Source organism: Ornithodoros turicata, unplaced genomic scaffold (assembly GCF_037126465.1).
Source record: "Ornithodoros turicata isolate Travis unplaced genomic scaffold, ASM3712646v1 Chromosome14, whole genome shotgun sequence".
NCBI classification, from domain to species: domain Eukaryota; kingdom Metazoa; phylum Arthropoda; class Arachnida; order Ixodida; family Argasidae; genus Ornithodoros; species Ornithodoros turicata.
Window position 1 is genome coordinate 301,622 of NW_026999314.1, and position 11,179 is coordinate 312,800.

At 50.0% G+C, this 11,179-nt stretch overlaps 3 protein-coding genes across 3 annotated transcripts; 2 read left to right on the plus strand and 1 right to left on the minus strand.

Annotated features, from left to right (window-relative positions):
- Positions 1-4,461: 4,461 nt before the first annotated feature.
- LOC135372370 (uncharacterized) lies at positions 4,462-5,777 on the minus strand. Its single transcript, XM_064605996.1, has 2 exons — positions 4,780-5,777; positions 4,462-4,492 (listed from the first exon to the last, which is right to left on the minus strand). Exons 1-2 carry the CDS (start codon positions 5,775-5,777, stop codon positions 4,462-4,464), a joined length of 1,029 nt encoding a protein of 342 aa, XP_064462066.1.
- Positions 5,778-5,785: 8 nt separating this feature from the next.
- On the plus strand, positions 5,786-9,154 carry LOC135372371 (uncharacterized). Its single transcript, XM_064605997.1, has 2 exons — positions 5,786-7,553; positions 7,605-9,154. The coding sequence occupies exons 1-2, from the start codon at positions 5,786-5,788 to the stop codon at positions 9,152-9,154; spliced, it is 3,318 nt and encodes a 1,105-aa protein (XP_064462067.1).
- A 369-nt stretch (positions 9,155-9,523) lies between these two features.
- LOC135372372 (uncharacterized) lies at positions 9,524-10,732 on the plus strand. The gene has a single exon (XM_064605998.1). It carries the CDS (start codon positions 9,524-9,526, stop codon positions 10,730-10,732), a length of 1,209 nt encoding a protein of 402 aa, XP_064462068.1.
- Positions 10,733-11,179: the final 447 nt, after the last annotated feature.

Below are 11,179 nucleotides of genomic sequence, written 5' to 3' on the forward strand. Positions count from 1 at the left end.
ATGTGCCTCTACACGCGCCACATTAATGAGTTTGGGTCTCTCTCGCAGCGATCTCGCATGGCTGTCGTCGCGTGTCCTCATTGGTAGCCTTATCGTACTTAGTCGGTTTAACAGTTCTGTTTAATAGTTTGTCCTGACCTACCGGCTCTGCGGGTATCCTTTGTCGGATTAAGAGTTTTATGGGTTGTTCCCCTTTTATAGTATTTTAACCGCTTGGTTCTACTGTTTATTTTAACAGTTTTACCAAGTGGGAATGTTGGGGGCCATCTGGGCAGTCCATCGCCTAGTCCTGGTCTTAACCAAGGGCTGACCCCCAACACATCCCACTTGAACCGACACCCTTTCACCCATTTTTTTGGGAAATTCACTGCTTTAGCCAAATAAACGCCATTCTACTCATTCGACGCTTTTCTCCACGTTCGGATCCTGCATCTCAAGAGAAAATTAAAAAAGTATGGTGTAACGGCGGGGGAATATATTGTGTTCTTTCCACGATTCTAGATACATGGCCGATGGAGACAGAATACGAGCTCTCAGGCTAAGGACCAACTTGTACCCGACCAGGGCCCTATCTAATAAACATGCCACTGATCCCAAAGCCATTGAATGCAGGTTCTGCAAGGAGAAGCCGGAGACAGCATTCCACATACTCCAAGAGTGTGAAAGGGTCCACTTATCAAGGGTGGTAAGACACAATTACATAGCAAAGCAGGTCGTCCGACTGATCAAGAAGTACAATCCCGAGGTGGAAGTGGAAGAAGAGAAGCTGATAACTTCTCAAGATGGAGTCAGGTTGAAACCTGACATAATCATCAAGAAGGGCGATGACGTTAAGATCTTGGACGTTGCCATTGCATGGGACGCCAACGCATCGACCCTGAAGGAAGTGAACCAAGGGAAAGTACAAAAATACTCATGCCTGAAAGCCTCCTTCCCCAGCAAAAATGTTGAAGTGCACGGTCTGTGCTTTGGTGCGAGAGCTCGCACCTGTGCAAGTACAAGACAGACCTTGAAAGATCTGGGATTTACCAAGAATGATATCGGTTGGTTGGCTTAAGGTTGGTTAAGGTAGGTTAAGGTCGGTTGGAAAGGGTTGGATCTGCTTAAGCCGTTTCTTCAGAAAGGTATAGCCCGAGGGAACCCTGGCGAAACACCAAGACTACGATACCTATAGAAGCTCTGCATTACGGTTTGCTACCCCTACTGCTGGGGCTTCCAGATGCACTTTGGTGTTAGGTTCTGAGACGGATGCCGATGTAACTTACCCTCCCTGACTCAATCCGACTCACGGCTCGATGAGCGGATTAAGAACAGGTTAGAAGGCTCAACACCGCCGTCCCCTGTCTTCCCAGCAGGGCTAACCAAATGGCCTCAGAGCCTAACGATACACCCCATTTGGGGAAAGAAGAGTTATAGCCAAATAAACGCCATTCTACTCATTCGACGCTTTTCTCCACGTTCGGATCCTGCATCACAAGAGAAAATTAAAAAAGTATGGTGTAACGGCGGGGGAATATATTGTGTTCTTTCCTTTTCTATTTGTCATTCTTTCCTTTTCATTTTCTATTTGGGGGGGGGGGGGTGGCTGTCGAGATTTCCCCTGAGCGTTCTTTTCGCTGTGCTTTTGCGCTCAGCTTCTTCTTTAGTGTGTGTTCGCTCGACAGTCAGGCAGGCCCACCTCCACGTGGTCCCCCCTGGGCGGGTTCCCTACTTTTAGAGAACCCGGCTAAGTGGCCTGCCGCGGGCTTTGCCCCGCAGTGGGGCAAACAGATTTATCGTACGAATTCCTCTCAAAAGAGGCGGGTTGAGGCCCGTTCTCAGCCCCACTGCCCTCGCCTAAGGGCACCTACATTAAGATGCATACATTAACACTCATGTGGTTTTGTTTCCCCCTGGGGAACTAAGGTGTCATGATGTTTACGGAGACAGAGTCTCTTCAAGAGAAAAATTTCAAAACCATTACGCCAACAGTCATCAACTATCTACTGTATGGAGATGCTCAATTTGTGGAATTAAAGAACTCGGATGTGCAAAAAGTATGTCCTCCCACCATACTAAGTGCAAAAGGCGATTGGGAGCCCACCAGAATATCTCCCCACAACCTGGTTCCTGGGCGCCAGCGCCTCTTCAGAGTCTCCCCACTCAGGACCATCACATCGTGGGCTCAGCACCAGCTATGCAAGGATCAGAAGGCTTCGAAAGATCGCATCTTGAACCTGATTATTTGGCAGCTACTCGACTACTACAAGACCCTGATATACGAGATCAAGCTATGGCCACAGTCCGGCTTCCACGGAGATCGGTAGGATCCGACGATATAAAACCTGGGGACTGGTTCTGGTGGGCCTGAGGTGGCGGAGCCCGGTGGGCCTGTGCCGGACGGAGGGCCTGACGCTGTAGCGTCTGGGGGTGGTTCCCCAGGAGGGGCAACTTTGAATGACTATAATGTGCAACCTAATAAAAGTTCGTCAGTGAGCGGTGCAGCCCAAGTTCATGTCGACAGTGGCTCTCTTGGAGACCACTCGGTTTCCTCAAACACACGTGACCTTCTAAGTGAGGAAAACCGATCACAGTTGGCTGAGGCCATTGTGGCGGCTGGCGCTGCCGCGCCTTGCGATGTGCTCACGGATTTGGTTGCGATTCCGTCCACTTGTAGAGATGGAATGCCCCTTGATCACGACTATCACGCTAATATCACGCTACCAGAAGTGGTGATGGCGCCTGCCCGTCGCCCGGCTCGGTCCCGCTGGGGTCTGCTCCCGAGGGTCTGGCTGAGCCAGCTTCCTATGGTCGCTGGACCGACTCCGAATTGACGGCCTTAGCCAGGGCTGAAGTTGCTATAGCTGATGATGATGATGATTTGAGTTTTTTTGGCGCAAAAGCTACAAGGGCTATAATGCGCCAAACAACAAGGTAGTGTGATGAACCTAGTTAAAAACTGGAGATGCTCATGTTAAAACACTTGGCTAGTGGTGGCTTAAAAAAACATGAAAGGGTTAAGAAAGGAGCTCACTGTAAATTCACAGCTTATATTCACATATATATTCATATATTCACAGATATCCAATGTTCTTTAAAAAAATATGTACTCCAGTAAAAGGAACAATAGCCTCATCACCCAGCAAAAGAGCTGGATGAAGAGGTAAAGAGTAACGATACAATTCAGTCAAATGATGCTGACGATAACTTTCATGTAACGGGCATGTAATTAGAATGTGTTGGACAGAAAGGGGCTCTCTACAGCTCACGCACTCAGGTGGGTCCTCTCCACGTAGCAAAACCCCGTGAGTCTTGTATGTATGTCCAACCCTTAACCTGCACCTTAAGACATCGTGTAACCTGTTTTCAAGACTTTCTGAGCGATTTCCTATTTGAGGCTTCACCAAGTGCAGCTTATTCTGCTCTTGTGTGCTCCAAAATTGCTGCCATTTCATGTTGATAGCATTCATCAAAGATAACCTGAGGTCTTGAAAAGGGACATCAAAGACTGTTATGTCAGCTGAAAGTGCAGCTGCAGCTGCACGATCCGCATTTTCATTACCCTGTATGCCCACGTGGCTTGGCACCCAGCAAAGGGTTAAACGATAGCCCCTGTTAGCTATTTTATTAGCTAGACATCGTGCTCGCTGCACAAGAATTTTTTTTATTTTTGCACTGAACATATTGCCTGTAAAGAGCTGAGGGAATCTGTATAGATGACTGATGACGCAATGCAATGTTGTAAAATATACTTGAGTGTTATGATGATCGCATAAACCTCTGCACTGAATATCGACATGATTTTGTGTAAACGATGAGTTACTGTGACTGTCCCAGTTACCATGGCACAAGATACACCAGCATTAGTCTTCGATCCGTCCGTGTAAAACGCCACGTGCTTTCCAAAGCTTTCCCTTAAACTCTCGAACTCCTGCTGCAGCACAGTCGTGGAAGTATCGGTTTTTCTGTACTTGGTCAGTGACGAGTTGGAATGTGGTGGTGGTTGCCATGGAGGCAGGCTCCCACCAAATTGCAAAAGCTGGGTGTTGTAGTGGGTAAAATCATAAAATTCAACCTCTCGTAAAACTCGTATGCTAAGAGGAGGGACGACTGAAGACTTGTTTAAGAACAGTTGTTCAAAAGGCGTCCTTGTAGCGCATGAGAGCGCCGCATGTTGTGGATAAGTACGAATCTTTAGTGCGTACATGACACTAAGATAAGCTCGTCGACTTCCTAAAGACCACTCATTGCATTCGACGTATAGGCTTTGAACGGGTGACGTTCGGAATGCTCCGAGGACCAGTCGCAAGCCCTGATGATGTATGGGATCTAAGCACTTTAGGACAGACTGGCGTGCCGATCCATAAACTGCACATCCGTAGTCCAGCCTGGACCGAACTGTAGACATGTAGACCCTGTACAATGTTTCTCTGTCTGCCCCCCAGGACCTGTGAGACAGGACTTTTAAAAGGTTCAATGACTTCACGCCTGATCCTTGAGGAACACCATTCTCCTGTACAAAAGGACGCGAAAGGATAGTGCCGAGTTGGACCCTGAACGATCTTCCTTGTAGGAAGTCGGCGATGCAGTGGAACAGACGACCACGTATTCCACATGAATGCAAATCAAGCAAGATTCCATATCGCCATGCGGTATCATAGGCCTTTTGAAGGTCGAAAAAGACAGACACACAATGTTGTTTTCGTACAAAGGCTTCGCGTACAAAAGTTTCTAAACGAACAAGATGATCCGTAGTGGAACACCCCCGTCCGAAATCCGCACTGATATTGGTCAACGCACTTGTTGCGGCGATCAGCAGTATCCTCCTTAGACGAAGCTGTCGGCCTGCGGACCCGTTCTCGAAACTCAATTTCTTTTTCAAGGAAATCCAAAAGTGATGACAGATCATCGGCCGTCGACGTGGCTGTCGAGGCGGTTGCAGAGTCCGTTCTGTTCACACGGTAGTATTCCAACTCAAGTGGTGAAGGTATCTTCCGAAGAATTGTCCGGAAAATGGTAATCGAATATTGGCTTCGTGATACACCCAGACTCTGAAGATTCCGAATTCGAACCGTAACGGCTTCATGGAACTTTCTCAAACTTCTGATATCATCAATAGACTTCACAGGAGGCAAGTCGAACAAAGAATCCAAGTGGTCGCTCACCAAAAGCTCAGTCTTGCCAAACCGTGCCTTGAGGATATCGACGGCCGTAACGTAGTTCTCGTCCCTGAGTGATAGCCCCTCTATCGCTCGAGCAGCGGGTCCGGTGACGAGCGAGATCAAATATTTGAACTTGTTGACGTTAGAAAGTCTGGGGTTCTCATGAATACTGACACGAAACTGATCCCAGAAACCTTGCCACTGAGACAGCTCACCAGAAAAGGAGTCAATCCGCAACTTCGGCAATTTGACGCCGTCTGCAGGAGGGCCCACGCCTTGAGATGTAGCAGACGAAGGCTGTGGAGCACCGCCGACCTGAGCGGATGCCAGTCTCGTGACACCGAGAGCGGTGTTCAGAGCTTCACGGACTTGAACCGAGATAGTGATAATAGATTCCGAGTACTGATCGCAGGCCTCGCATTCTGCTTCCAAAGATGCTTCGTCGATAAGGGCCTGGATCTCTTGGTTGAGCTGAGTCAAGGTTGATGCTTTTGTTTCGAGAAACGTAAGCTTCGCAGTAAGCTGAGCAGGATCGTGGGGCGATGTAGCTATGAGGGTCTTCAAATCGTTGATGATACGCGTCACAGTCGCTCGGCTGGAAGCTCGCATCTTCTTCAGTCGTTCCAAGTTATCCATGACAACCTATGGGAGTCAGTAATCCTTGGCTTGGCAGTACGGCAGACGGCGTCAAATTGCCGAAGTTGCGGATTGACTCCTTTTCTGGTGAGCTGTCTCAGTGGCAAGGTTTCTGGGATCAGTTTCGTGTCAGTATTCATGAGAACCCCAAACTTTCTAACGTCAACAAGTTCAAATATTTGATCTCACTCGCCACCGGACCCGCTGCTCGAGCGATAGAGGGGCTATCACTCAGGGACGAGAACTACGTTACGGCCGTCGATATCCTCAAGGCACGGTTTGGCAAGACTGAGCTTTTGGTGAGCAACCACTTGGATTCTTTGTTCGACTTGCCTCCTGTGAAGTCTATTGATGATATCAGAAGTTTGAGAAAGTTCCATGAAGCCGTTACGGTTCGAATTCGGAATCTTCAGAGTCTGGGTGTATCACGAAGCCAATATTCGATTACCATTTTCCGGACAATTCTTCGGAAGATACCTTCACCACTTGAGTTGGAATACTACTGTGTGAACAGAACCGACTCTGCAACCGCCTCGGCAGCCACGTCGACGGCCGATGATCTGTCATCACTTTTGGATTTCCTTGAAAAAGAAATTGAGTTTCGAGAACGGGTCCGCAGGCCGACAGCTTCGTCTAAGGAGGATACTGCTGATCGCCGCAAGACACCCCTTTACCCTTCTGCTGCTTCTTTAGCAGCCAGCGCGACGGCAGCGGTGTGTGTACTCTGCAAGTCTAAGGAGCATTCGCTAGAAGCTTGTACAGCCCCACTGAGCGCAGCGGACAAGAGGAGCCTATTGCGTCGGGAAGGGCGTTGCTTTCTGTGTGGCAAGCAGTCACATTTGTCGAAGGATTGTCGCGTCTGCTACAGACTTCGTTGCCAAAATTGCAATAGGCGGCATCTCACACAGTTGTGTCTGGAGGGCCTTTCCGCTTCGTCGTCCAATGTCGCTGTTACTCCAGACATCGTTACGACATCTCCTGCTCCGTCGTCGAGCGCGGCAGTGGTTCAGGACATCGTCACGACCATGTCCTCTGCCCCACATGCTCCCAAAGTGCAGCCTGAACGGGAAATTCTTTTGCAAACAGCAAAGGTATGGGTACAGGGCGAGAATGGCCAACGACGCCTGGTGCGAGTTCTGCTCGATGGCGGCAGCCAGCGCAGTTTTATCCGCAAGGATATCTCGGCCAAGATTGGATGCACTGCGTTGCGTACTGAGGACTTGCATATTCACACCCTTGGAAATGTCGCTCCCTCCCGTACTACATACCGTTGCGTACAAGTAGTACTGTGTAGCCAATTCGCTTCTCCTGACCGGGACCCTGCAGTTACGATCGAGGCACTTGAATACGAGCAAATATGTTCGAACAAGCTACCAGCCCTTAATGAAGATCTCTCAAGGCAGCTGAAAACCATGGGTCTTGACATTGCTGACGAACCCACGAAAGCCATCTGTGACGTTTCGCTGTTAATCGGCAGTGATTTTTACTGGAAGATCGTCACCGGCGCTTCCGTTCGGTTATCAGAACAGCTGGTCGCTGTTGAAACTCTTTTCGGGTGGACGCTACAAGGCCTGTCTGCGAACGCCTCCAAGCAAGACGGTTCTATTGGAGTAATGCAGATTGGGGTACAATCTGGAGACACCGTCATCGATATTGACTCCCAGCTGCGTGCTTTCTGGGAACTAGAGCATATGGGCATTGTCCACCGCGAAGAGTCTAACCCAGATGACGACACTGTGCTCCAGCGATTTCGTTCCTCGGCATCGTTCGAAGATGGTCGGTACGTCGTACGTCTGCCATAGGATGAAGAGAAACTGCATTCGCTAGGTGACAACAAGGCCTTAGCAGTGCAGCGCCTCCAGGCCATCACAAAGAAGTTGTTGCGGGACGAGTCACTGCTACAGGAGTACGATCAGACTATACGGGAGTATTTGAACAATGGTCATGCAGAGCGCGTTACAGACCCTGAAGTCAATTCGGGACCGGTCTACTACATGCCGCATCACGCTGTAATTAGAAGAGACCGGGAAACCACCAAAGTCCGCATCGTCTTCTATGCTTCATCGAAGGCATCTGGTTGCGTTTCGCTTAATGAAGCTCTTGCGCTTAATGTGCTGGAGCTACTCTTGCGCTTCCGCACTTACCCGGTAGCCCTTATAGCAGACGTGGAGAAGGCTTTTCTACAAATTGTATTGGATAAGCACGACCGGGACTGTTTAAGATTTTTCTGGTACGCTTCAACCCCCCACGTGAAAGAGCCTTTACCTCCATTAGAGACCTGGCGAATGACTCGTGTTCCCTTCGGCGCAAGGTCTAGCCCATTCCTCTTGGCGGCAACACTCAGACAGCACTTGCATTCGGCCGCAGGCTCTCACCCTGAAACGGCCCCGTTGCTTGCCAGTAACTTCTACGTCGACGATCTTGTTGTCGGGGCGGACACTGTTGAACACGCTGCATCTCTCTACTGTGAAGCTAAAGCCATTTTGCAAGAAGGCGGAATGAAATTAGTTAAGTGGTCTACCAATGATTCTACTCTGCAAGCCAGGTTTGAAGCTGATCGTGTCGCGCCTGCGAAGAGCGCAATCATGAAGAAAGTCCTCGGTCTGTCCTGGGACACTGATTCCGACGAGGTGTTGTACTCGTTGAAGTCATTTTTCGAGTTCCTCGAGAAACGTTCTGATACCAAGCGTTACGTTCTGCAAGCGGTATCTCGTGTATACGACCCCTTAGGGTACATCGCTCCTTATGTCATCACCGCTAAGATACTGCTTCAGCGTCTGTGGCTCGCAAAGCTGTCATGGGATGAAAAGCTCCCGGAGGAGTTGCTCCATGTTTGGCACAAGTGGTGCAATGAAGCGCATACACTTTCTCGTATCAGGATTCCGCGAAGATTCATTGCTACGATGGCTTTTTCTACGGCGGCAAAGACATTGCATGTCTTTTGCGATGCCAGCACGCAAGCCTATGGCGCTGTCATCTACCTCGTATCATGCAACAGCACCGGGCATGCGGAAGCAACACTTGTGCTCGCGAAGACTAGAGTAGCCCCGACGAAGACAACTTCATTGCCACGGCTCGAATTGATGGGCGCAATCTTAGCCGCGCGTCTTTCCAGCTTCGTGACAAACGCCGTATCGCTTCGTGAGGCAAGAGTCCTCTTTTGGACAGACTCAGAGATTACTCTGCACTGGATTTATGGGGCACCCACTACATGGAAGCCGTTTGTGGCGCATAGAGTCGCAGAGATTCAGTCGATTACGTCTCCTGACCAATGGAGACACTGTCCGGGACGGGACAATCCCGCTGATCTTCTTACAAGGGGAACGTCTTGTCTTCACATCGCGGACAGTCCTTGCTGGTGGAACGGACCGGAGTGATTGTGTGACAAGACTGCGTGGCCTCCCGCTTGGCACACGCCCACCGAAGTTTCGCCTGATGTACACCACGAAGCAAGACCTGTACACGTTTGCCTCGGTCACGCTACCGTGAAGAGTCCCCCTGTTGAGGTACTCAACTACAGTTCATTTTCTAGGCTGCTGCGTGTCACGGCGTGGGTACAGAGGTTCTTACACAACTCTCGTTATCAGCAAACCAACAAAACGGGAGCTCTAACTACCACAGAAGTAGAAGCTGCAAGGAGATACTGGATAGTGGTGGCACAGCAGCGGTCTTTCGGCCATCAACCTACCGATCATAAGTCTCTTCAGAATACATCCGTCTTCCGCGACGAGCATGGTATACCGCGCATGAAGGGCCGCCTGCAGTATGGAGGATACGCAGATTCACTTAAGCACCCCATAACCATCCCTACGGATCACCCAGTCACCGCTTTGCTAGTGATGAGCACGCATACAAGGCTTCTCCACGCAGGTGTTCAAGAGACTCTAGCCGAACTCAGAGAAGAATATTGGGTCATTAGAGGTCGACAGGTCGTCAAAAGAGTCCTCCATCAGTGTCTTGTTTGTAAACGCGCCAAGGCTCGCGTCTGTACTGAGCCAATGGCCCCTTTGCCGCGCGATCGGGTATCTCCCTCACCACCATTTGAGGTAATTGGCACGAATTATGCAGGTCCACTTTATTACAAGTCATCCACTGGTGGAGCATGCAAGTCCTACATACTCATTTTTACATGCGCCGTCACGAGGGCCATTCACCTTGAGCTCACGAGGTCAGTGTCGGCCGAGGATTTCATGCAAGCGTTCAAAAGATTCATCGCGAGACGTGGCGTTCCGCTGAAGATCTATTCTGACAACTTCCTCACATTTAAACGTGTTCGCCGAGACCTCACATTGGCACGGCTGTCCCAGGACTCGCAAGTCACCGGGCTCCTTACATCGAACCGAGTCACTTGGCGTTTCATTGCGGAGCGTGCTGCCTGGTGGGGAGGGTTTTGGGAAAGGTTGATCCGCAGCGTCAAGACCTCCCTCCGCAAGGTTTTGGGAAAGAGCACGCTGAGGTTCGAGGATTTAGCTACGGTTGTCACTCAGGTGGAAGCTGTCATCAATTCGAGACCCCTCACCTACATCTCTGAAGATCCAAGCGACTCCGAAGCGCTTTCACCTGCTCACTTCTTGGTGGGGAAAAGACTCACAGCCCTTCCAGCACCCCGCCCATTGGATGCGGGCAACTCGACGTCGGGTGATCTCCGAAGACGCTGGGCCTACCAAGAAAACCTGACCGCCGTTCTTTGGGCGAAATGGACCAGGGAATACATCTTGTGCTTGCGATCGGCGAATATCTGTCCGCCATGCTCTTCGACTGGCATCAAGGTTGGGCATATCGTACTCCTCGCTAAAGAAAATGTATCCCGAGTAGCATGGCCTCTGGGTCGAGTCGAAGAGGTATTCGTCAGTGCGGACGGCAGAGTACGGTCATGCCGTGTAAGGTTGGCGGACGGGAGGATGTTAACCCGACCAATTCAGCTGCTTTACAGGCTGGAGGGCGACACTGCGTAAGCTTCGGAATTGTTTCGCGGGGGAGTGTGTTGAGGAAGATGACACAATGACGTCACTACGCACCATCCTCGTGATCGCGCTTGAGCGAGGGTTTTCATTCCACTTCAGTTTGTTGCATTAAACGGACATCTCTTCTGTCACCTCAAAATCGCCTCCCGGGTTCCGGCACCAGATGTGGAATAAAGCCAAGGAGCCACAGAGGTGACAGAAGAGATGTCCGTTTAATGCAACAAACTGAAGTGGAATGAAAACCCTCGCTCAAGCGCGATCACGAGGATGTTGCGTAGTGACGTCATTGTGTCATCTTCCTCAACAGCACTCATTTTCCTCAAGATAGTGTATGAGACGGTTATTTACCATTCGCTCAAAAGTCTTCCCAAGACAACTTGTGAGTGCTACAGGCCTATAGCTTGATGGATCTGATGCATCTTTTCCTGGTTTTAAAAG

Bases quoted from the DNA above. Each gene is read 5' to 3' on its own strand.
- LOC135372372 (XM_064605998.1), top strand. From the start codon at position 9,524: ATGAAGGGCCGCCTGCAGTATGGAGGATACGCAGATTCACTTAAGCAC.
- LOC135372370 (XM_064605996.1), bottom strand. From the start codon at position 5,777: ATGGATAACTTGGAACGACTGAAGAAGATGCGAGCTTCCAGCCGAGCG. The intron at 4,493-4,779 runs GTGCGTTGACCA...CCTTTTGTACAG, and splicing joins ACTGCTGATCGCCGCAACAA to GAGAATGGTGTTCCTCAAGG.
- LOC135372371 (XM_064605997.1), top strand. From the start codon at position 5,786: ATGGGAGTCAGTAATCCTTGGCTTGGCAGTACGGCAGACGGCGTCAAA. The intron at 7,554-7,604 runs GTCGGTACGTCG...TGCATTCGCTAG, and splicing joins CTCGGCATCGTTCGAAGATG to GTGACAACAAGGCCTTAGCA.